At 36.2% G+C, this 27223-nt stretch overlaps 1 protein-coding gene across 10 annotated transcripts in view; it reads left to right on the top strand.

The window, feature by feature from the left end:
- Nrg3 (neuregulin 3) overlaps positions 1-11584 on the top strand; it is a 1082533-nt gene extending 1070949 nt beyond the window's left edge. For 6 of the 10 annotated variants that reach the window (XM_031362861.1, XM_031362862.1, XM_031362863.1 and 3 more), the window contains 2 exons: positions 3531-3602; positions 3839-11584. In XM_031362861.1, the coding sequence (XP_031218721.1) occupies positions 3531-3602; positions 3839-4346 (580 nt within the window). In that variant the 3' untranslated portion in view covers positions 4347-11584. The remainder of the gene's footprint in view (positions 1-3530; positions 3603-3838) is intronic. The other 4 variants (XM_031362867.1, XM_031362865.1, XM_031362866.1 and 1 more) reach the window with 1 other exon arrangement.
- The last annotated feature ends 15639 nt before the right edge of the window (positions 11585-27223 follow it).

The following is a 27223-nucleotide window of genomic DNA, read 5'->3' as shown; positions in this document are numbered from 1 at the left end:
CCCAGTATTGTTAAATGTTGACTCTGTAAGTCACTCTGGCTTCAGTATAGTAAGTCTTAGGGCGCAGTCTCATTGTCAGTTCTTAAAAACAGCTATTTTCCACTCCTGGGGGACTGACTCTCTCTGGGACTGGAAATGGGGTTGGTAATAGAATTTCCCAGCTAACATTCTTCAAGTCTGCCCTAAGCCTGAAAGGGGAGTAAATGAATTTGCAAGAGCCATCAGCCATCTGTTCCTGTTTTCCAAGCTTGTGGTTGGTGTCTGCTAAATAGACCTCATGAATATGGCTTCTCTCTTGGGTTGGAAATTGTGCCGAGCTTGAACCTATCGCCTATTCTAGCGCAGCAGCTCTTAGAATGGGGTAGATGCAGGCTGAGCATCCTTTTCTCTGACTAGAGCCAGCCCAGGTGATAATGCCCAAAGCATTGGACTACTACATGGTAAACCAATTAACTTACAGATTATAGGCTAATAAAAAGGAATAGATTCAGAGAAGTCAGGATTAACATCCTCAAAGTAGTCATGATCAAAATCATACTGAGTCCCCACCTCATCTAGCAACCTGATGCACCTTACTTTTGATATTCTTTGAAGTCATTATTGGTGAATGCAGGGAGGATAGGAAAATTTAAGTAGCCATTTCAGAGTGGCACTATGAATTCCTCATGGCAGCCCCTGAGAAAAAGTGAGATCGTGTCTTAGCTTTCTGACCAAATCAACTACACAACACAACAGGAAATGGATGTGCTGCAAACACCCCAATGACTGAGGATGTGAGATAGAATAGATAATTGTAGGGATGGTCAGTTCTTCACACTACTGCATACTTTACTTGCTTCCTAGGAGTCACCTAACCAGGTGGTGTTAGTCTATGTTTTTAAACCCAGTACTCAGGAGATAGAAGCAGGTATATCTCTGAGTTCGAGGCCAGCCTGGCCTACAAAGTTAATTCGAGGACAGCAAAGGCTACACAAAGAAATCCTGTCTCAAATAAACAAACAAACAAACAAAAACAAAAATACAACAACAAAAGAGTCAACTAGAGAAACAAAATCTGTAGCCTGATCCATAGCTCACAACAAGTTAAAAAGACACCAACAATCACAACCTTTCTTCCCTTACATGGTCAAAGGGAAAAACATAATAATGGCTTCTGACTTTTTTCCTGGGGAGTGACAGAGAGTGCAGTCCAAATTAATATTAGCAGTCAGTGGATGATTTAAGTATCAAACTATTGAAGAGTTGTTGAAATTTCAGGGAAGCAGAATTCTGTCTGAATAGCTTCTATGTCATAATCCCATCTAGAAATTTATATTCTATTTAAACATTTACTAAGTATAGCTGAGACCCCTCAGGACAACCCCAGGAAGGAAATGAGGGTCACCTTGTGCATCTGGTGCAAGAATATATCACAAAAACATGGCACAAGTTATTTCAATTAAACCCTACAGCACCACCATCCCGCAAGTACCCAAGTAGTATGAAAGATTATATTTTTGTTTTGTTGTGGTGTTGAACATAGTACTGTATCACACAAAGATTGAGCTTCCACTGATTTCTATCACCAGCCCCCGTAGGCTTTAAGAATTTGGAGAACTCAGACAAGACTACCATTATCTGAGAATCCAGATCATATAATAACATTGGTGATTGTAACCATGTTGTATTCAGAATTAAATTATCCTTGAAAAACTATCATTCTTTAAAACTCCTCTTCATGCTGTAGCAAGAATCTAGATTTCCCTTACTGACATATGTGTGTCCAGTAGTTGGTTCTGGAAATGATGTAGGGTAGTTAACTTCAATTCCTCGCTCCCATCTAAGTCCTTAATTCAGAATCACATTGAATAGGTGGATATTTCAAGTTTGCCACTAATTTCCTTTGTTGAGAGGTCATGTCACATTGATGAATCACTGTGGCAGTTAGTTATAAACATTGCCTAAGGTATTCAACATTTTACAAATAGAATTTACATATCTGTAAGACTCTGCTGCTGTCATCATCACATTACTACTTACTAGATTCTGTCTATAGATCTACCACATTGATGCAGATACAGTATTATTCCAGCCAGACTTCTTAGCTCTCTTCTTTATGTAAATAGAAAGGCATATTTCCTGTACATTTTTCCATTTGGAAGTATGGTGCCAATGACTAAACAAATGGGCAGAGGCTTGCTCCTTTCTTTTATTGAGATTGGCTCATGTATTAAACTTTTAGAATCTGATTTTCTGTCATACAAGGCCAGGGATAAGATCCAACAAGGACTTTTCTTATGCATGGCTATACAAAATTAAGCACCCCAAAAGATGTTATAGTCCAGTTTACCTTAGGATATCCCTTCATTAGCTGGTTCTGATTCTATAGTGACAATTTTATAGTAACAGAAGGAAAATTACAGAATCTTCCTTCAGTCACTCATGTAAAGGTGCAGCTTGGGACAGGTCATATGAACGCCCCTCAGAATTATCTACTCTTTTATCACATAAGAATAATACACTAAAATAGTATTCTACATGATGTAATTGGATATGAAAGTACTTTCTCAAGTCACCGTGTAAATTTTAGCTGCTATGTCTGATATAGTTAATGCACTATAAAAGACTCATTTCCTTGGAGATATATTCATTCATTATATGTTCATTAGATCAGGAATTGGTGACCAACTCTATTGTGAATACACTGAGAAAAGACATGGTTACTATCCACCCCTTTTTACCCATTCTGGTGAAACTGCTCCCTTTGTGACTTCACAGTAGAGACTTCTTTGTAGCTGTTCAATACATTTCATTGAAACTATTTTTACATGTATAGAAACAATTATTTACATTACAATATAGGCTAAGAAAATTAAATCTATTCCATAGATATAGTTGTTTAGCATATGCTTACATGTTAAGATTTAGTATTTAGGAATAACTTACTAGAAGTAGAATAAAATCTACCATACAGCCAAATCTACCCAAATCTACCCAAAGCCCTTTTCATGATGTCTGATACACATTTCCTTCCTGGCACTGGAAAGATCAAAGGAAGAAAGTCTGCAGCCCTAAGCAGTTCAAAACTCAGATCCTGGAATCTTTAAGTTTAAGGATTTGCACACTGGCATTTGTAATAAGCCATTGAGGTACACCAGTACCCTCTTTCACTGGCAGGACACCAAAAATACTACTAGATTGAAAGGATGCTTCATGTTCCCATTAGGCAGGCAGAGGAACTGAATGTGCCTATGGTTGTCCTCTGGTTCAGCGATGGGCCACCAAGGCAGTTCGTACAGAGCAAAATGCGAACAGCCATCAGGCTCACATTCCATGTATAAAACAGAAGCTTTGATGACTACAACACCTTGATGGGCAAAATCATCTTCCTGATGACCCCTAGTGATGTTGACCACACAATTCTATGAGACAGATGCAAGGCTGAGAGGGTGACTAAGGTATGAGTGAAGTGATGCCATGGTCGTGTCCTGTTTGTCACAATGGAAAAGGCCACACTGATGTGCTCAATACCCATTTACTTTGTATTCTAGGATAGAGGTCAGGAAGACTTTATCCCACCTGCCTATACAGCTGTGGTGTGTTGAAAGACCCCTGGACTTAAAGTAAGAAGATCTGGGTTTGAGTCTCAGTCTGTCCCTTATTTTTCTGTGTGACCTTGAGCAAGTCACTTCACTGATCTGAATTTCAAGTTGCTGTCCGTGGGAGCATAGTATCCGTCTAATGGGGTTGCTGTGAGAAGTCAGTGAAATGGTGCATGTGGAAAGTGATTTTTGGATAGTATGGTTCTCAGAGGCACAGTGGGAGCTGCGGTATGACTCTGTTCCTTTTTTTTTTCCAGGTATGTGTCCAATGGCTTAAGATCCCAACAAAATGCATCAATAAATATGCAACTGCCTTCAAGAGAGACAAACCCCTATTTTAATAGTTTGGATCAAAAGGACCTGGTGGGTTATTTATCCCCAAGGGCCAATTCTGTGCCCATCATCCCATCGGTGGGTCTAGACGAAACCTGCATGCAAATGCCAGGGATTTCTGACGTCAAAAGCATTAAATGGTGCAAAAACTCCTACTCCGCTGACATTGTCAACGCGAGTATTCCAGTCAGCGATTGTCTTCTAGAAGAACAACAGGAAGTGAAAATATTACTAGAGACCGTGCAGGAACAGATCCGGATTCTGACTGATGCCAGACGGTCAGAAGACTATGAACTGGCCAGCATGGAAACTGAGGACAGTGCGAGCGAAAACACAGCCTTTCTCCCCCTGAGTCCCACGGCCAAATCAGAACGAGAGGCACAATTTGTCTTAAGAAATGAAATACAAAGAGACTCTGTGCTAACCAAGTGACTCCAGATGTAGGAATCTGTGCATTCTATGCTTTGCTCAACAGGAAGGAGAGGAAATTAAATACAAATTATTTATATGCATTAATTTAAGAGCATCTACTTAGAAGAAACCAAATAGTCTGCCACCCTCATATCATAGTGTTTTTTAACAAAATATTTTTTTAAAGGGAAAGAAGCGTTTTAGGAGGGATAAAGCTTACCACTAAAGCTTTAGGGGAGAATTCTGAATCCAATTTCAGCTAGTCCTTACACTGTCCTCTTTAGCTCTTGGAAGATTGGGCATTTCCAACCTTTGGTCCCATAATGCCAGTGTCTATCTGGAAAAGAAACTGGTGTTCTCCTAGCTTCAAAGGGACGAAGCTTATTCCAAGGGCAGATGTGCCAGTTAAGCAGGTAGCTCTGGCCATTTGGCTCTTGAGTTCCAACCCCTAAATTTCTATTCATCAATGCTCTCTCTACAGGTTATGTCATGTCGAGGAATGTAGTGCTTCGTATTTGATTTTCAAAGAATGGCCGGAAAACATGAGCAAGAGGGAAGACAGAAAATAGAAGTAATTTGGGCAAAATTAGCTACTCTCATGTGCCATCTTTCTCTGTAATTTGAAAGCACAGAACCTCAGAGGGAGGTGTGAAATTATTATAGGAAAAGAGACAAAATGACAACGTTGTGTTATTAAAATCATGATAATAGAAATGTTTTTCTTGGAGAGTGTTTAGAAGCTCTGAAAGGGCATCTCTGTGTGTGGTGTGTATGTGTGTGTGTGTGTGTGTGTGTCTGTGTGTGTGTGTGTGTGTGTGTGTGTGCCTGTGTGCACAGGTGTGAGGCTGCAAGTGTTATAGGCTTGCTCACCCAAGCACATATGCTAGATGCACATGTGTTCCCTGTACGTATGTGTGTGCATGTGGGTGTGTATTAAAGCTTGCTACAATTTGTTCTGAAACATCAGGGAAACTAATATTCAGAAGAGATTTCCCCTTTAAGATCTTTTCACTTTAAATTTTCCATTAAATGTAAATTTGGTTAGCCAGTTCTTAAACCAAGGTAACTTGCATGGTGGGGTCTTTTAAAACTCTTGACAATGTCTAGACCATTTTCTGATGTGAATACTATTGAAAAGGACAGCCTTTGGTTTATTGATATCAGCATCACAAAGCAAATTAATGGAGGATGTGCTTAATTTTAATCATTTACTTAAATTACTGACACAAGCCAATCATCAAATTGACAGCTGACTATTTTATTTCTTGTCATCCTCATTGCTACTTTACAGCAAGTATGCTCTGTGTAGACAGAGGCATTGGCTTCTGTGGTTAATGTGGAAGGAATAAATTGTTAAAAACCACAAATACCAGACTATTCAGTTCACAAGCAATGCCCCCAAACAACAAATTGTGTTGTATGTTCATTTGGAATAAAGCAATATTTTTACCACTGCTAAGGTGAACTGAAAACCTCTCCTGAAGATGTGTCTGTTTTATTTTCCCTAATTTTCATGGGGCATTCAAGGAAACTAGTGTTCACATACCCAGTCTTTATTCAATTATTGGTGGTGTTGTTATGTTTACACTGTTTAAAATAAAAAGGCACAGTATTTGAAAGTATATAAAAGATTGCTTTTACTGTAGTTTTGGGAACACTTGTTTAAAATTTCATTGGTTTCTGTCTCAAGCAGAGAAAACATGCAATTCTTTCTTGAGGTAAGTTTATTTGTGCTAAATACATTGCAAATTGTTATCTGTGAACCCTCATTGATATCAGATAGAATACCACATAGGGAACAGAAAGAGCATTAAAAAGCTGATCAAAAGGGTTTAATAGGAAAGTGAGGTCTTGGATGTTTAAAACACTTTGATGAAAACCTACCTTGTATGTGACAAAAGTTGTGTGGGATCGTTTGTATCTATTAGAGTTTGCTTGCTTTGACTAGAGCAGCAAGATTGTCAGCATTTTCAAACATTGTAAATTTTTAATATATTCTCGCTCAACTTAGTTACACTTGAAAACATTTTCTATTTATGAAAATCTTAGATGGTTTTTGTAGGTTTATAAAATCCTGAAAGTTGAGCATCTACTGGGCCATTATGTTGTTAATTACCACAAGTATCAAATAAGTGAGGCCACACTGGTATGTTGAAGTTAACTTTGTAAAATTGTTTTGATTTTTGTTTTTATTTGTTTTATTGTGGTTTCTTTTGTTGCTTCCTTCTTTCCTTCTTTCTTTTGTCTGTAAAATGTTAAATATTGTTCATCTAAAAATTCTATTCATCTAACTAGGAGAACAGGTACTCTGAGGAAGTGAAATTACTTTACAAAAATCAAAAAACAAACAACAAGCAAACAAAAATGCAGTAAGATCAATATAACTTAAGTCCCAATATAACATCTTACTTTAATAAAGACTTCATACCATATGATTATGCTACAAGCCTTTCCCCCACATTCTGAAAATAACAAGTATCAGGCAAATTCAACAACCATGTTATGGAACCTTTATAGGTTTTAGTATTTTCTGAACACTCAAGACAAAAATAGCTATTTGTGGTAGTTGCCATGGCCTTTGTTTCCTTTTTAAACAGGAAGTACTCCTGCAAAGTGTCTACGTTCAAAGGGCACATCTTAGATCATCAACTAACAAGTGTCCCTTACAGAAAGCACTGAGACTTTCTATGTAAACCTGATCTGGTAAATACCTGATCCATCATTGCTTTGTTCCTCAAGGTCATATACTTATTAGGGCATGGTAATTTCTACTCCATACCTTTGAATTTGCTTCATATCCTTCATCTTTATTGTGAGAACACATGTTTGTAATTAAATAAGCAACATATACATCATCAACTGGATTGAATATCACCCATTATATTTTTGCTTTGAATCATTTTTTATGGTATGTGTTTTTATATAACAAAATATTTTAAATTACTGGTAACTATTGTGGAATGCTGGTGTTGACCAATAGATGTTACTAAGGTAGAGTAGAAATTATGTGGGAGAGTTAGCTTCTCGTTTCTCTCTTCCTGTGTATATTAAGCACTCTCTTTCAGACTCTACTGCAGTATCTACCTTCCTGTGAATGAAGGTGAATTTATCAAACATCCAATGACTCCCATCATTTCTAAGTAACAATAGAGGATAGCATAGAAGTCCACTGCTCTTGGCCCTCCACACAGTAGTGATATAACATACTGACCAAAAAGAGTAAAAGGGACGTACAGACTTCAGAATACTCCCTGAGTTGTGAAATGAATAGCTACAATTTTAGAAGGGTCCTGGTGCCAAAGTTGAGGCTGCCAATAACCAGATCTCCACCAGAATACATTCAGCCCTTGCAGCCACGACCATACACTTATCTTGCCATATGGTGCTATAGGAAATAACAAATCTTTAATGTGTGTGTGGTGGAGGTGGGAGGATCTCTGATTCCAGCCCTGCAAACCTAAGATTAAGTGCTAAGAAACCTGTCTCAAATAAGTATATGGTATACCTAAGAACACAGCAGGTGGGGAGGGATTTTTATTTGACCTTTTGGTATCTGGGAAACATTTTATATATAAAGAATAATTTTTATTATTATTCAATTGTATAGCTTCAGTGCAGCATTTTCAACAGATAGCATGTCTATGCTGTTTGTATCTTGTCTTCAGAAATTCAGTCCTCATTCCAGGCAAAACTAGTCTAAGGTTTCTAGGCTGTTCTCAATTTTATTAACACTCAGTTTGCCCTGGTAAATGACGCCTTCAAATAAGCTTTATCTCTTCCTTTTTTTTCTATTCTTTCCTTTTAAAGAAATACTGAGAGTAACGGAAGTACATTTTCTTTCTTTGATTTATATCATCCATTTTCACTCATCTGTTCCTACTGGTAATATGCCCACAATATAAATATTAATTTCGGGTGGTTACTTGGGTACCTTTATCTTTTCTTCATTTGAAGTACACCAAGTGGTTACCTCATGGAATGCCATGAAGCTTTCATGGACAGACAAATGGCCACGGTTCATCAAACAACCATTTTCAGTTCATTCTCCTTCTTAGACTGAAATATCTTTGAATTTTGAATGAAAATTTTCACAAAATCTAGTATTGAAATATGTTAGATTTTCTCTTAAATTTACAATTAAATGATGAGTTTAAATGACTACTGTCTCTATTTGTATAATTGTCTCAAATGCTTTTTTTAAAATTAAATATATTCTAACAATGCCTTTGACCTATGGTAACACTAAACTCTAGTAAGGGCAGAGTGTTTAGGGAGAAGACACTCTGTGCAGTAATGTCAGACACCCAGGTGAAATCAGTGACAGAGTGACCATACAAATTTAGTATAAATAGAAAGCTTCTTGCCATTTGATAATTGTCATGAATACCTGTATTGATTGCATGTGTACTTGTTGTCAAAGAAAGAACTGTGTGAAGAGAAAGAACCTGGGTGTGTTGAAAATGAATTAGACATCCATCTTTGCGAAAGTTTCTAACTTGCAGATAAGAGTGGTCTCTTGACCTCATCTGTTATATAAGGAATGTGATGATGTATTTCATTTTCTTTCAGTCAAGCATCTTGTTCTCCAGTTTTTTCCAGATTTTATATGATCATTCAGCACTCTTTTTATGTAGGTCATACCTATAGATCTATCTCACAGAATCTTACAAAAGTCTTAACCTATGTATCAATCAATAAGATTGGCATGTATAACAGTACATGCCATAGATTAATAGGGTTGTTAATATGGTTAGACTTAGGGCAAATTTACCAAGGTCAGGTGATGAAGAATGGGTGGACAAGAAACACGTGATTCTGAAGCTTGAAATCACAGGTCAAGCTTTGCTTCACATTTGTCTTAAATGAAATGTAAGAGTTTTTCAATAACAGAGCAAATCCACTTCACACCAGGCAGAAGAGCATAACTGTATCCTTCACTTACATACACACTAGACAGATGCATTTGTTATAAAAAGTAAATCATAAATATTGAGGATCTCAGTTATTTGCATTTTATATTTTTGGTTGTTTGTATTGAGCGAAGAGTACTGCCATGTACCACAGAATATCAGTGAATATACAATCTTCTGCTTCAGCTTACTGGATTGATCATAGGTGTTTATTATTCTACCTGGTACAACTAAAAATATTAAAAATAAATTCTTAAAAATTGAATAAATTTTTAGTAAAAGGTTTAGTAAACCTTTTACATTAAGGTTCAAAATAATCCTATTGTTGAGGGCATCAAAAAGCAGTGTGTACATAATGGTTTTTGTTCACAATTGCTGTTTCGACAAATCAGTACCAATATGCTTCTTCAGCACCATCCAGACAAGCACTGATTCTTGTATTTATAATTTGTTTTGGTCAGGATCCCAGAAAGTCTAAATTCTTTCCATATTCAATAAAACAACATGAAATGTTAAAATATTTGAGTCAAAGACATAAAATTCCAGTTGTGTCTTGATTTCAAATTATAAGGATTCTATGCAGTAGTTTTACAAAATCAAACTAGAGGGAAACCCACATTCTTTGAACTTGATTTTGATATATTTAGAGGTCTGATGAACCAATGAGGCAACTGCAATATATTCTACATCTATACTATATACTTTTTACAGTAAACAAGTGAAAATACTTAAAAAAAAAATCCTACATGCACACAGAGCACTGAGCCGTGTTAAATATCAACCCCATGGGAAACCTTGGATCCAATATCTCTCATTAAGAAATGCATGCGGTAAGAATGTGTTCTGGTTTACTCTGATTTTTATCCTTTAAAACCTGCTGTTAAGTGATATCTTATCAACAAAAATCTGGACGGGAGGTACAATTGTTCAAACAGAAACAAATGGGAGAACATAAATTTTCATCCTAAAACTTGCTGTGTCTTCATATGCAACTATTGCATATGCAACATGATAATTAGAAGGAAATATTTTGGCTCATACTTTTCCACAAATATCCAATTGTGAATATCTATTCTGATGAATATTAGACAATAACACATGCAGCTTATAATCAGCTAACATTGTGACCTCAGTAGATGCATTTTTACCTGGTGGGTGACCCTGGTCACCACCACCACATATGTGAGTGCCTTGGGACCCTTTGTTGCATCTCAGAGTACAGATTCTCTTAGGTTATGAACTTCTTTTACTTTTTTAAATGGGAAGTTTCATGTAAAAGAGAGACCAATGCAATGGAATCAATTTTTATTGTTTTAGTGAGGGATAAGCTAGGAACCTTTTAAATGTAAAATAAGAAGGTTCTTCACTTTACCCTAGGCTTGTTAGTTTTCTGTATATTGTTAACAGACATTCCTAGCTTGGAATATTTCTTTGTGTTAGCTCTTTCCATGTTCATGAAGGAAATTCAGGATCATCAATTTAAGTAAAAAGAAAGAAAGTGTGGAAAACCAAAAACCTCTTCTTGAAACATCAAATTATGAAGAACCACTAGCAAATTATATCCATAAAAATTAGAGATAAAATACTTGTTTCCTAAAACTCAAAAGCTATCAACAGAAGTAAATGTCAAACAAATATATTTATGTGTTCTCTTAGCAGTTCCTATAACAAAGTAGATTTTTTTTAAAGGTACCTCTTTTCTGAAATCACTTCATTCTATAAAGCATTTCACTATTATAGAATTATTAACATGATATCATTTATACCCAATGAGTGTGTATTTATTCTGAACTGTTCATTGAATACCTTTTACAATTTGAAACAGAATGAATAAGATCCGGTATTTATTTCTTCACACAGATATATTTTTTTCATATAATTTTTACCTAATTGTTATTTTCTCACTGACTATTGCATTTAATGCTTCATATTTTAAGCTAAACATATAAGAAGTTGCCAAATATGAAACAACACAGACATTTCTTTAAAACTAAACTATGTGATGTAAACTGAACTTGTGGTCTTGGGTCCAAAAGGTCTAGGTAGCTAAAGAGCATCTTACAGTCAGAGAACTGCTGTGGCATTCTCTTGTGTAATTGTGTGAAGGCTGTACTGTTGATTTGACTTAAAAAAAATACAAAAGGAATAAGCAACATAGGAAATCTTCTGCTTACCAAAACTAAAAGACAGTTACCCACAACCCTAGACATTTCTACACAGGTTGATTTAAAGAACGAATATGTTTCTTTTGAATTTGTTTTATGTTGTTCTTCTAAAATTAATGTCACTGAAAGTGTGAAGAATAATAAATTAATCTGTCATTCATTCAAATATACTACAACTATAAAATTGTGTGTCTTTCATGACTTTCCTACATATGTTTATATTTTATAATACTATTACCTTACTCTTTGTGCTATAATTTAAACAATGTCATACTGTCCAATGCTAAGGTGTTTTCTTTGCAAACATTGAATTTAGAGGCTAAGCACATTACAGTTTACAATTTACTTAGACATGCTATTATCATTTCAAATTTAATTTGTTGTAATTCCTTTACTACGTTTAAGTATTTGATATTATGATGTACATTAATTTTTCTTTCTCATGGAAGGAAATGAGTTTCAGAGGATGTGTAAATACTTGAAATAGTAAGTAATACCTTTCTTTGAGTTAAAGTATGTAATTTCTAAGATGGGAGCTAAAGTTGTAAAAGTAAACATAACGTAAATTATTTAAAGACATCTATGAATATAAGCAGTTAAAAGCAACCTGCTTCCTTTCTTGATTATACACACCATAAGAAATGGCATGCCTGAGTCATCAAGTATGATAGTTAGCAAATTCATCTTTCATTGCTCAGCTGCCTTTGTAGAAGTGGCCAAGGTGGAGTCTTAATATCACTTGAGCTTTAACGTTTTTCTTTCTTTGTAAATACTTGACTTGAATTGAAAAGAAATCTAAATGTAAAAATTAATTTTAATTTTTATTTAGAAACATGTCCCATTTTATTTTACATATAAAATTTGAGAAAACTTCAAATTACTATCAGGAGATAATCACTATTGATATCTGACTACATTTACTTTCACTTTAAATGAAATAAATATACAATCTCAGAAAATTGGAGTCATCTAGTATTTAAAATATTATGTCCTGCTTCATTAACTGTAGATATGATCTATGAATATTTATTAGAAATAATCTTCACATGTATAATTGCTATACAAGCCATTATGTGGACAAGGAGCTGTCTAATAGCTTTCATATGTAATTCAAATGCTTAAATGTTTATTGCCTTAACTTATGCCTATATTTATTATTATGTGAATGCTAATAATGAATAATGTTTCCTTGGCATTAGAATAGGTACTATATTCTCTCAAGATAGGTATTTGTCTCTCAAGAGGTATCACTGCTAGATTTTGATGATGATATTTTAAAGATGTAAGGGAAGGCATTGTACAGCTGAGTGAAGTTATGCCTCCCAATCTACATGAAAATTATGTAGTGGTACAGAAGACAAATGAAGAGAAAAAATATTTTAAAAAGTATTAATTTTGAGACCTGGTACAAAAATTACCATAGAAGAAAACAATTATAAAAATTGAGAAAATATATAAGAATTTAGAAATTTTACATGTATACATTGGATATTCATGAAAATCCTATGAAATCAATATCCACATCATTTGAAGATAGGAGTCTAGGACAGAGAGGTAAAGAAACTTATACACCAATGTACAGAATAGATGACAAATTTAACAGGTTGTGTTTCAACTTATAGTGCATCCTGATACTTTATTTTGCCATTTCTTTAATAAAATTTTCAGATAGTAAGGCTTTAAAAATCTAATACAGGGTAGAATATTCTAGACTAATCAAGGTTGAACCTGGGCTTAATTCTTTAAACCTTACAAATTGTCTATAACAAGTATGACGAATAAAGGAAGATGCTAGAACTAATGAACAGGAACAAATGTACCCCAATTTTCTGAGTTATCTAAATTTCTGTATGAATAAGGCGGTCACTTGATAATTAGAATATTACCACTTTGTTCATTGTTTCAGACAGTTATGATGATAGCTGCAAACATTACTCTTGCCATCAGAAGATGGCCAAAACATGGCAAGACTCAAAACTGTATGGTAACATTTATCCATTCACCTCAATAGACTAAATTGTCCAAATGTGATTATGAACTCATATTTATCTGCCACCAATCCAAGATTGGAAATATGTTAAACATGTGCTCTGTAGAAGAAATAACCCAAGATTCATTTCTCTTTCTTTGTTCTTGAGAATAGTCACACAAAGAAAACAGATCATGTACTACTTAATTAGGACCAATGTACAACCATTTGTGCACATAAAGACTGAGCATTCCACCTAACATGCCAATTTCCTGGCTCATTTCTAAATGAGATTTCTACTGTATGTGCTGCTATAACACTGTAAAAACAAGTTATGGTCAGTAATGCACAAGGAGGCAGATGTTAAGGACTGATAGGAAGAAAAGGAATGAATATGTGAGAGACAGAAAATGGGAAAATGTTAAAAGAAGGATTTTAAAAAGTGGAATTAAAATTGTACAAAATAAATGCAGAATTTTCAATGTAAAAATGTTCTAGTGGGATTAAAGTTAAAAATCACAAGATGACAAATTCCTATTTTCTTTCCTAAAATACTGATAGTTTTCAAATGCCAAATGTTAAAATGATTTCAGTTTAGAAACTTTAAAATAGTGGAAATAAAAAACAAACAAAAAAAACTCTTCTTGCAAAGCAAATATCAAGTGTGAAGTAGAACAGTTCATTAAAGAACATTTTGAAAGCTAAAATCAAAACTAAAATTAAAATTAAACCAGACCAAGCTATACATGAAAGGCAAATCAGTGTTAAACTAGCAAACATTAAAGAAGAAAGAAACAGGGTTGCTAAAGATCTTTTCCCAATCTGCAGCTTGTTGTTTTGTCCTATTAACAGTGTCCTTTGCCTTACTGAAGCTTTCTAATTTTATAAGATCCCATTTATCAATAGTTGATTTTAGAGCATAAGCCATTGATGTTCTGTTCAGGAATTTTACCCTGTGCCCATGTGTTCCAGGCTCTTTCCCACTTTCTCTTCTTTCATATTCAGTGTATCTGGTTTCATGTGGAGGTCCTTTATCCACATGGACTTGAGCTTTGTACATGGAGATAAGAATGGGTCAATTTGTATTCTTCTACATGCTGACTGCCACTTGAACCAGCACCATTTGTTTCATATGCTGCCTTTTTTTCCATTGGATGGCTTTGGTTTCTTTGTCAAAGATTAGATGACCATAGGTGTGTGGGTTTATTTATGGGTATTCAGATGGGGCCACCCAACTAGTTCAACATTTTTAACTCAAAGTTGTCCCTATCTGAAGGATATACAGAGACAAAAAATGGACCATCGACTGAAGGAAAGCCTGTCTAGAGACTGCCCATCCCCCAGGGATCCATCCCACCTGCACATACCAAGCCCTGACATTATTGCTGATGCCAAGAAGTGCTTGCTGACAGGAGCCTGGTATGCCTGTCCGCTGAGAGGCTTTGCCAGCACCTGACCAACACAGATGCAGATACTCACAGCCAATCTTCACGCTGAGCCTGGAGAATCCAATGGAAGAGTTAGGAGGAGGACTGATGGAGCTGATAGGGTTTGCAACCCCACAGGAAGAACAACAATATCAATCAATCAGATCCCCCAGAACTCCCCGGGACTAAACCACCAAAGAGTACACATGGTGGGACCCATAGTTCAAGCTGCATACATAGCAAAAGATTGCCTTATCTGGCATCAATTAGAGGGGAAGCCCTTGGTCCTGTGAAGGCTTGATGAGGGAATTCTAGAGTGGTGAGGCAGGAGTTGGGTAATGAGTGGGGGATCACCCTGATATGGGCAAAGGGGAGGTATTGGATGGGGTAGTTGCTGAGGGGAAACTGGGAAGGGGGTGCAACATTTGAAATGTAAATAAATAAAATAACCAATAAAAAAGAAGAAAGATATATGTTACAATAAGATTTCAACGGGAACCTAAGAAAATACTTTAATCATCAGTGGAGAGGTGGCAAAGTGCTACAGAGTACTTCCTGCTCTTGTCAAGGACCTGAGTTTGACTCCATTTCCAGGGGATTCAACCCCCTCTTCTGGCTTTTGTGGGCACTGGCATAAATGTGTTTGTACATGTGTGTGTTCGTGCATACACATGTACAAACACATAGACACTGAAAAATTATGTTTGACATTAAAACATAAAATTATCTGAAAAAAGTTAAATGAAGACACTAATGTGAGCAGTGAATTTAAAAAGATAAATAAAAACACTAAATGTATAGATCACTAATATGGAAGTCCTTTATATCATCCAACTTTCTTGATTATCACCATGGAACTCTTCATGAAATCTGCAACTCCAGCAAAAAACAAAAGGGACACAAATGCATTAAAAGTAGAAAGTTCTAAATATCAGGACAGAAACTGCAGTTAATTTACACAATGGAATACTACTCATCTATTAAGAACAAGGACATCCTGAGTTTTGCAGGCAAACAGATGGAACTAGAAAGTATCATCCTGAGTGAGGTAACTCAGACACAAAAAGACATGCATGGTATGTACTCACTAGATAACTCAGACACAAAAAGACATGCATGGTATATACTCACTAATAAATAGATATTAGCCAAAAAAAGTACAGAATATCCAAGATACAGTTCACAGAACTCAATAAGGTCAAGGAGCTGAAGGCTCCAAGTGAGGACACCTCAGTCCCACTTGGGAGGGTGAAGAAAGCAATCACAAGGGGGGAGGGAGGGAGAGATCTAGGAGGGAAAGTAGATGGGATGAGGCGGGTGGAGAAGGGACAGGGGAACATGATCTGGTATTGGGCAAGGGAATAGGACTGAAGCCCTGAGGTCCAGCAGAAAGAATGGAAACAGGCAACCTTGGGAGGTAGGAGGTTGGGGGGACCCTCCAGAATACAACAGAGACCTGGGAGGTAAGAGACTCTCAGGACTCAAAGGAGGGAGCTTAGATGAAATGCCCAACAGTAAAGAGAGGGAACTAATAGAACCCACCTCCAGCAGGAACACAGGGCATCAAGTGAGGAAAGGTGTTGCCATCACACAGTCAAAACTCTGGCCCACAATTGTTCCTGTCTGAAAGAACAGTAGGAATGGTAATGAAGAGGAGCCTAGAGAAAAGAAGGTCTAAAGACAGGCCCAAAGTGGGATCCAGATCAAGGGAAGCCCCAAGTCCTGACATTATTACTGAGGCTATGGAGCGCTCACAAAAAGGGACCTATCACTACTGCCCTCCAGAAGACACAACAAACTGTTGAAAAAGTCAGATGTAGATATTTGCACCCAACCAATGGACAGAAGCTGCTGACCCCTGTGGTTGAATTAGGGAAAGACTGTAAGAAGCTGAGGGGGAGGGCGACCCTATAGGAGGACCAGCAGTCTCAATTAACCTGGACCCCCGAGATCTCTCAAACACTGGACCACCAACCAGACAGCATACACCAGCTGATATGAGGCCCCCAGCACATATACAGCACAGGACTGCTGGGTCTGGGTTCAGTCAGAGAAGATGCACCTAACCCTCAAGTGACTGGAGGCCCTAGGGAGTTTAGAAGGCTTGTTGGGTTGGGTGGATGGTTGAATAGGATGTATGGTATGTGGAACAGTCAGAGCATGGAAGGCAGGGTGTAGGATAAAATCTGGAGTGTAAAAATGAAAAAATAAATAAAAATAACTAAGTAAATAAAAGACAAAAAAGACAAAGAAAATAATCTCATGGTGTTTGTCCCCTAGAAGTTGAAACCTGGGCACAATAAAACACTAGAACTCTGGCAAGAGGTTGCCCTATCACTGACAGCCTGGAGAAACATGAAGAATGGGAAGTAGGATCTCGATATATGGACCACAGTAGGAGGACAAATGACTTCTTTGCTCCATGGAAACTGAAAGCAAGGATTAGGGATATTGGAGGGATTCTGACAAGAGATCAGTTGTGGAGTCACCAGCTTTTCTTGGACAGTTGTACCTCTATATCTCTAGGCAATATTTCCTAACCCCTAAACAAGGCTCCACAAGACAAAATTCAAGTATCTGATAGTCAGCTTCATTTAAAGAATCTAATTCCATGCCTGTTCACTTTCTTCTTACTTCCTTGTATCCTGAGCTTAGCTTTGGAGCTTGGTACTATAGCCAACATGGGGAAAACAGATAAGCAAGCACAAAACATGTCAACCAATTTCTATGATTACAAATCCAGATCTACTATTCATAAATATTTGCATCAGAAATGCTTTTTAAATTAGAAAGAACATTTAGTATGCTCACTATATTAATGTTTGACAGAGTTTTCATTGGGAACATTGCTGCTGTCCGGTGTCATATTAAATGAATATTTTCATGTAGATTACAATAGCATAATAAAAGAATAAATCACCATGGCAGCCTAATGTGTAGTTCAACAATCTGAAGGCATGCATCTATTAGTTCATTTGTCAGTGCTATTTTTTTTCCCTACAGAGAAAACAGCAGATAGCAGTTGAGTGCTGTTGCTTCAATAAACCATTTATCTAATTTAGTCTAATTAACTACTTCTTTAAGAGCATAAAGTCAATGGGGAGCACCATGTGGACAATTAAATTGTACATTCATTTCTATTAGAGTGCAAGGCGACTTTCCCACAATCACACTCTCAATAGAGGTGAGTACCGTCTACCAATAGGGAAGGAGTAGGGAGATAGTCATAAATGTGGCCAAGATATAGAGTTAGAACACAAAAGAATCTTAAGCAGCAAGCCCCTCACAAAATACAAAAACAGCTAGGAAGTATAAGTTAAACAAGATCTGGTTGCTTTATGAATCTGCAGATTCAAAGCCCATTTGTCAAAACAAAAGCAAACAGAGTGATAATGATCAACTGAGCGGGGAACCAGAAATGTCATGGTTGAGGCACTGAACCTGATTTGCTGACCCAGAAATTAAGACACACGGAGTACTAATGATGTTCCAGAAATACATTCATATATAGACAAAATTAATATACTATGTAGATATTTTTAAATTTAGCTCATTGTATTATAAATGGTTACTGGTGCTACATTAAAATACAAATAAGATTGAAGAAATAATTTTCATATGTAGGTTTTATAAATGCCAGTTTTAATTTGAGTCTTTTTTAGTTTCTAGGAATGGACATGAATAAAAATCCTTTAAAACGGACTTAAGATTAGTAATTACAGAAACATTATGTAAATTATACAATTGAATCATTACAACAAAATGTTAAAATTACATCATCCTAAATAAATAACTTTTAAAAATAAGAAAGCCTGACCACTCAGCTGCTAATGAAACACTCTGGCAAGCTTTCACTGCTTTCCTCGTATGTATAGTATATCATTCTCGAATCTGGAGGCTCAACTAAGACCAAATGGGAAGGTTGGATTGCTCAGTGAGAATAGTGTGTTGGCTGAACCATGGTACAATACCAAGAAGAAGAAACTTACATGCACATACAGAAGGATAAAACAAACACCAGTTTGTGTGTGATGAAATCATTCATGATAGAAATTATTTAGACACTGTATCTTGATAATTTATGCCATAAGGATGTTCACTACAGTTCTGCTTTTAGCAGAAAAAAAAAATGAAATCAGATAGTTAAGAAAATTATACTATTTTTAGTTAGTGATAATTCTAGTAAATCCAATATTGCTGTAATTATGTTAGATATCTTCCTTATGTGCTATTAAATTTAGGATGTGTAATGAAACTAAATTTTATAATATATGAAATGTTTATATTCCACCTGTTCCTTTTTCCTTAGTCTTTTCCTGTATAAAACATATTTACTGAAAATGATAAGAATCCTAAAAATATAGCATCAGATAAATTGTGGCAAAATTAAAGTAGCATATAAGAATATTGCATTCAGTATCAGACTTTCAAAGAAAACTGCTTTAGAAAATGTTCTAAATATAAACTATTAGTAGAAATGTTAAAATATTTAAAATGGGTATTTTGGTATCAGTAATAGATTTGTGTCATATTAAGTTTCAACAGCTTAAATTACATAATCCATTTCCAAATTGTTGACTTGGTTTCTTGTGCTTTCAGTCTTAATAAGTACATGGCTTTGTGGCTTATTCCTTGAAGGGATTTGCTTTAGTCTTTGTCATGCCTCTTTGGTTTGATTAACTAGGGCTTCTTTCTGCTTTTTGCATAAAAATTGTTTTTGTGGAGGAGGCAACAAGATGCAGCACATCACTGGTTTCTCCTGAGGCCTCCTATTTTCCAGAGATTAGACATACTTATTCATGGCATGAAGTTACTATAACAGTTCCCCTTAAGCGAGGGGCAAATGGCAACTTTTCTGACTGCCTCTTTGTACCTCAGGATGCTGGTGCCTCTTTTGTTCATGACTTAATACTTGACAGATAATTCCCCAAATCAAACCATCCATGAAACCATTGGCCTCTAGCAAGATGTACTGCTGCCTACTTTCAACAACCTAAATGCTAAGCATGGATTTCAGGTTGTTTTAAAACTCTTGAAAGCCATAGAATATTGAGTAGAATATTGAGTTGTTCATAGAATTGTATTTGCTGTTCACAAAATGCAATTATCTGTTATCATCCTCCAACTTTGATCTTAAATATGCATTCAGGTTATTTGACCTTATTGAGATTGACTATGGAGAAGACAAGTAGTTAAGTATTCATTCATCAAGTGTCAGAGCTAACAAGACATCAAAGAGACACTATGTTGCTCTTAACCCAGCTAGGTTCTGTCTAGGTGAAATAAAGAGCAATGGTTCTAGCTTCTGAACTCAATACTTCATCCTTAAAACCCCAATGGCCACATTTTCCTGTACAGAGTCACTGGGTGGCAAGAATAGAAAATATTTATCTGTGCCTGTGTCCCACACATAAACATGATCATTTTTCCATATCTATCCTATCCCCTCATATGTAAAGATGGTCACTTCTCTACGTCTGTGACTCTATAATAAAGATATTCCTCTCTCCAAATATTGCTTTATATGTAAACCTGTTCGTTTCTTTTTATCTATTGTCCCATATATAAACATGTTAGTTTCTCTATACATATTCCTCATGTGTAAATATGCTCATTTCTCTATATCCCTGGTCTCATATGTAAACATGACCGTTTGCCTGTAACACCTACACTCATGTAAACAATTCTATGTGTTAGTTTCTGGGCTTCCTTTTCTTTATTTCTTTCTTAAATGCAAGTTTTAAAAGTTGAGATACAACAAATGTAAGTAAGAATCCTCATTGTCACATGTCTAGAAATTTGATTAATGATTGAAAACTCAACATAATAAATAAAGTAGGGAAAGCTATTTTACATAGGGTAGGAGAAATCCAAATTCTGAGGACATTCCTCTCAACATAGTACTAAGTAACAAGAAGGAAACTTTTAATCAGAGAGCTAAATAAAGACAATCCAGAAAAATGGAAGAACAATCATGAGGCAGTCAAATGAAAAGAAAGTTAGCGTGCTTCTTTATCAGCAGGAAGCTGGGCTGTATGTTATAGAACTAACTGGAAAAACTTGAAGGAGATGGTAATATATGTTGGGCTGGTACAAAATGTTGACACAGAGTTTTAGAGAGGATAGGAGTATTGAGGTTAGTGTCAGTTCAAAGAGGTACCACTAGGGAGCTTTAAAGACACAAGGACTCTGTACAGACTTTCTTGTAAAAGTTGGCTCTGTATCTTTATAAAAGTATCTTTATGATAAACGTGAATCAGGAGTCCTGTTGAAGTAACACAGATGAGAGATGTCTGAATAAAGGAATGCCTATGATAATAATGATACATGGAAACAATAAAATGGTTCATTTATACTTTACATTTATGATGGTATTTCTCACACAACTGACTATAAAGGACTGTTCAACTCCAAACTTTATTGGTCATTTCTAAACTTAAAAGAATTCCATGCTAACTTCCAGTCTCTAAGGGTTCATCTTTGCATATTTCAAAGTAACATTACTTCATCTACATCTGTCTCAGTACCTCACATTTCACCACATGCTCTTAAAAATATTTTCATTCTTGAGTTCCATAAAATTTATAAAGGCATCTTACTTTAAAAACCTGTTTAAGATGCTCTAAATAATTTAGAAAAATATTCATTAGCCATGTCATTCCAACCTCTGTGCTAGAATCTATGGGGGAGGGTGGATGTTCTGTACAGATAGCTCTATATAATAACACTTTGCATAAGATGGATGTTGTACAATGACATGAACAGTAAAGGTGATAGCTATTTAGAATATTACCTTTCCTTATTGTCCCAAACTAATCATGACCTGCCATCTTTGCTGATTGAGCTGTGATCACTAAGAGGTATTGTCAATCATTCTGGCAAGAAAATACAGGGCATGGCAAGTGTCATATTGTTTCTAGAGCTTCTGGCAAGAAGTTAATATAATCTGTGCTCAAAATTAAACATTTATTTTAATTTTATGTATCTGAGTGCTTGCCTCCATATATGTACGTGTAATACATCAGTGCCCACAGGGACCAGAAGAGGGAATCATATCCCTTGGAACTGGGATTATAGGAGGTTGTCAACCATCACGTGAGTCTTCTTTTTTTGTACTTATAGACTCTTTTCTCATTACCTACTGGTTTAAGTCTTATCTAAGTTGGCTCTTAGGGAGTTATATAGCATCAACAAAATATAAATCTATAATTTAAATAATCAAAGAAATTTTATAAATATGAAGCTATGAAGCATGGTGATAAGACTCTTGCTGCAGTGACAGAGAACTATAAAGCATCTAATTCACTGACATCACTAAGTAACTTTCACACCTATCCTGACCTAGAAGTCATAGAAGGTACATGCTTCCACTTGTCAATACATAAGTCCTTTGATGATGCAGACCAAAAGCTTTCTTAATTACTGAATGCAGACAGTAGTGTGTCTGCTCATATGAGGCAGTGGATTTTCTGAAGCTAAGATAATTTCTGGTCCAGAGAGTAGTAGTGTTGCTAAGAAGTTGGTTCTCCTGTCAGAAGAAAACTACTAGTGCTCTTAACTACAAAGACATCTTTCTAGACTCTGCTTAGCTTTAATGCAAACTGTATAGACACCCAAAAACAGCAAAATTAAGGCTATCTCAGTACATGCAAAAATGTGAATGGAAACATTCACATATGTGTCAAAGTAAATTTATATATATGCATATATATTCATATATTCATATATATGTATATATATATGTATACGTACACACACACACACACACATATATGGTTTTTTTTTGAGACAGAATTTCTCTCTGTGTATCCTTGGCTGTCCTGGAACTCATTCTGACCAGGTTGGCCTTGAACTCAGAAATCTGCCTGCCTCTGCCTTCCAAGAGCTGGGATTAAAGTAGTGCATCACTACTGCCTAGCTTAAAGTACATTATTTATTGAGTATAAAGGGGTTGGTTCACCAAAAATAAAATTAGTAGCTTTGGAGAAGACTAGCAGAATGTAAGAGCATTTCACATATAAATGGGAAAGCATGGTAGGGACTACAGATCAAATGAAATTCCCTGGTCCAAGTTGAGAAAGTACAAAAGGGGGAACATCTTCAGTGCCTGGGTTTCTTTAAGAGTAAAGACAGGAGATCTGGACTGCATATGAGCTGAAATTACAAACACAGGTTTGCAAATTGACTATGACTGTATCCATAACTGGCCACAGAGGGAAGGAACCGAAGAAGCCTTTGGTAGCCTCAAAGACATGTAGAATAAAATCAATACAAAAAATTAAAATGTCACATATTAGTTCGGTGGTTCTCAACCTCTGTGTCATCACCTCTTTAGGGGTTGAATGACCCTAAATTGCAGTTATGAAGTAATAACAAATATCATTTTGTGGTTGAGGATCCCCACAACATGAGGAACTGTACTAAAGGGTCATAGCATTAGGAAGGAAGGCTGAGAACCAATGAATCAGTTATCTACAATATGGTATATACTTCTACTCATGGATTCATGCTGTTCCCTCTGTTCTGCTTCATAATTTGAAACTTGGAAAATTAAATCATATTATTTACAAAATTATCCCACTTATACCTAAAACTAAAACTCTATTATGTTGGACCCCATTGCCTATTATATTCAATCTTTAAAGGGCTTGAAATTTACTAGCAAGTCAAAAGTAGAAGTGGTTTAGAAGCATGTGAACAGTTAAGTCATAGTCTGAGGTGAGGATGTGGTTACCATTGAAGTTATTATTACTAATGCCTAGACAAAGAAAACATGCAACTGAGAATGAGCAGAAGTGACAGTTACCTGGGAAGACTCTCCTGGAAATCAGAGTGCTTGTATGCAGAGTGCTTTGAATAGTATACTGCTACCATTACTTTTACAGGCATTTAATGAAAGTTAAGAAGAAATAAATGAATAAAATAAATTGACATGGAGATGGGGCTGGGAAAAGAGGTCATCAGAGGTATATACTTTCTTGTTTTCTAGCTCACAGATACTAATTTGTCAGATATTTTTGAGTTAGTAAAGACATCTAAGTGTGCATGGCTATCTCATGAGCACAAAGACAATAATGCAACTGGCCCTTGTGGAACTGGGGCAAAAGGAACCATCTCAGTATTCTTATACAATCTTACATTTGTTAAGATGACTCTGTGGTTAAGAGCACTTTCTGTCTTTGCAGAGGACCCAGATCACATCCCCAGCATCCATAATATACCTCACAATTACTTGTAACTCCAGTTTAAGCATATCTAAACCCCTCTTCTGTATTCTGTGGATACCTGGCGTGCATGTGTTACACAACAAACACATATACTATTTTAATTCTTCTTTAAACAAATAAATATACATATATAAACATACATACTAAAATTAAGTAGTTCTTTAATATTTTTGTAAGTAATTAATAAATATGTTTGAGGATGGATATTTACGTTAATGGTGTGATACTCTGCTCTAATATCATTACTACTAATGATTAGTGATGTCTTTTAATACATGCATATTATCAGTGTTTTGTTACAAATCCAATAATTTTTCATAAAACTACTCTTTCAAAGTAAAAGTCATGCCTATTAGAATTTTGTGATAGTAACAATTATAGCACAAATTAATGTAAAGTATTAAAATTCAAGCTGTTTAAGAAAATCCTATATCCCTTAATATTCAGTGCATTGACCTTTATCTAAAGCCATCTTAAATTACATGTACATACAAACATAAAGATCCTCTTGTGAATCTAGCAAGAATTTTACCCATCTCCTAAGTGCTTGTTTAATCCCTACCCTGACATCAGAGCATCAAAGAAATGTTCCTAAAGAATGATTGAGAATAAACACTTTCACCAATGGGGCTGGATACAAAATTAACTCAAAAAATGAGGACTTCTGGTATACAAATGATAAATGGGATGAGAAAGAAATTAGGAAAAACAACACACTTTACAATAGCCATAAATAATTGGTGTAATCCTAACCAAACAAGTGAAATACCTGTATGACAAAAACTTCAAGTCACTGAAGAAAGAAATGAGGAAGGTATAAGAAGATGGAAAGTTCTCCCAGGCTTGTGGATCTCTAGGATTAACATAGTGAAAAAGGCCATCTTACCAAAAGTAATCTACAGTTTCAATACAATTCTCATCAAAATCCCAATACAATTCTTTACAGACCTTGGCAGAGCAATTCTCAACTGTATATGAAAAAAAAATCCAGGATAGATAAAACAATACTGAACCATATAAGAATTTCTAAAGTCATCACCATTTCTGATTCAAAGTGTACTAGAGAGCAATAGTAATAAAAATTTCATGATATTGGTACAGAAACGGACAAGCTGATCAATGGAACTGAACCAATGATCCTGAAATAAACCCACACACCTTTGGACACTTGATTTTTTACAAAGAAGGCAAAACAATACAATGGGGATAAAAAGGTTTCTTCAACAAAAGGTACTGGTTTAACTGGATGTCTGTATGTAGAAGAATGCAAATAGATCCATATCTATTGCCCTGCACAAAACTTAAGTGCAAGTGGGTCAGAGATATCAATGTAAAATTGCATAAACTAAATCTCATAGAACAGAAAGTGGGTACAGGAGACATCTTCTTCCTAAAGAGTACACCAGAGGCCCAGGCTCTAAGACCAACAAATGACAAATGGGACGTCATGAAACTGAAAAATTGTAAGGTGAAGGACACCATCAATAGCACAAAGAAGCAGTCTACAGATTGGGAAAAAATCTTCACCAAAAGTGCAGGCATCTGACAGAGGGCTAATGGCCAAAATTTATAACGAACTCAAGAAGTTAGAATCCAGCAACCCAAATAACCCAATTCAAAATGGGATACAGAGCTGAACAGTATTTTCAACAGAGGAATCTCAAATGGCCGAGTAGTACTTACAGAAATGTTTAACATCCTTTGTCATAAGGGAAATGTAAATCAAACAAACCCTGAGATTCCACCTTACTTAATCTCAACGGCTAAGATAAAAAATTCAGGTAATAGCATATGCTGTTATGGATGGAGAGAAATGGGAACACTCCTTTGTAGCTGGCATTAAAACTGATGCAATCACTCTGGAAATCAATCTGGTGGTTTTATAACTAAAGTGCTGCTGGGCTCAAACTCAAAAGTTTCTCCACCATGTCACAAGGATGTGCTTCACTATGTTCATACCAGCCTTATTCGTACCAGGTAGAAATCAGAAACAACTTTGATGTCCCTCAACTGAGGAATGGATAAAGAAAATGTGCCAATCTTCACAATGTAATACTATCCATATATATATATAAAAAAACAAAAAACAAAGACTTCATGAATTTCAAAGACAAAAGAATGGAACTGGAGAATTTCATCCTGAGTGAAGTAACTCAGAACCCAAAGGACATGTATAGTATGTACTCACTGATAAGTGGATATTAGCCATAAAATGCAGGATAACCACACTACAATCCACAGACCCAAAGAAGGTAAACAAGAAGGAAGGCCCAATTGAGGATGTTTGAGTCTCACTCAGAAGGGGGAATAAAATAATCATAGAAGGGAGATGGAGGGAGGGAACTGGGTAGAAGAGGGATGGAAAGGAGAATGGGGGCTCAGGATCAGGTGTGAGGAAAGACAAAAGAGATGGCTAGATGTCTATAATGAATGGAGGTCTACATCAGATGGGGGATGTGGGCATCTTGAGTATACGCAGGAGACCTGGGATAAGAGAGGCCCCCCAAGAATCAATGGAAGTAATCTTAACTGAGACTCACAACAGTGGGCATATGAAACCTGAAGAGGCTGCCTTCTATAGCCAGGCATAAACCCCAGTGGAGCCATAGGTACACCAACTCACCCACAAAACTTTTGACCCAATTTTATCCCACCTATAAAATATACAGGGACAGGGAGTGGCCAAGTAATAACTAGCCCTTCTAGAGACCCATGCCAAGGAAAACACCAACATCAGACACTACTAATGATACTCTGATATGCTTGGAGACAGGAGCCTCACATGGCTCTCTTCTGAGAGGCTCCACCCAGTAGCTCACTCAGACAGATGCAGAGACAAACAACCAGACTTTGAATGGAGCTTGTCTACTCCAAGAGGTGGGGGAAGGATTGAGGGCCCTGAAAGCCATAGGAATTCCACATTAAAACCAACAGAATCTACAAACGTGGATCCTTAGGACTCTCAGAGACTGAACCACTAACCAAAGAACACACATGGTATTGACCTAGGTTCCCACACATATTTAGCAGATGAGGAGCTCAGACTTCATGTGGAATATGTTCCTCCAAGTAGGTGGTCTTGTTTATCCTCAGTGGGAGAAGAAGGGCCTAGCTCTGTAGAGACTTTATGTTCCAATGTGGGGTATATCAAGGTAGGGAGACATTCTCTCAGAGGAGAAGAGGAGGGTAGGACTGTTGGA

This window comes from Mastomys coucha, unplaced genomic scaffold, assembly GCF_008632895.1.
Source record: "Mastomys coucha isolate ucsf_1 unplaced genomic scaffold, UCSF_Mcou_1 pScaffold9, whole genome shotgun sequence".
Lineage (NCBI taxonomy): Eukaryota > Metazoa > Chordata > Mammalia > Rodentia > Muridae > Mastomys > Mastomys coucha.
The sequence above is the reverse complement of the archived record's forward strand: the minus strand, read 5'-3'. Positions and strand labels throughout refer to the sequence as shown.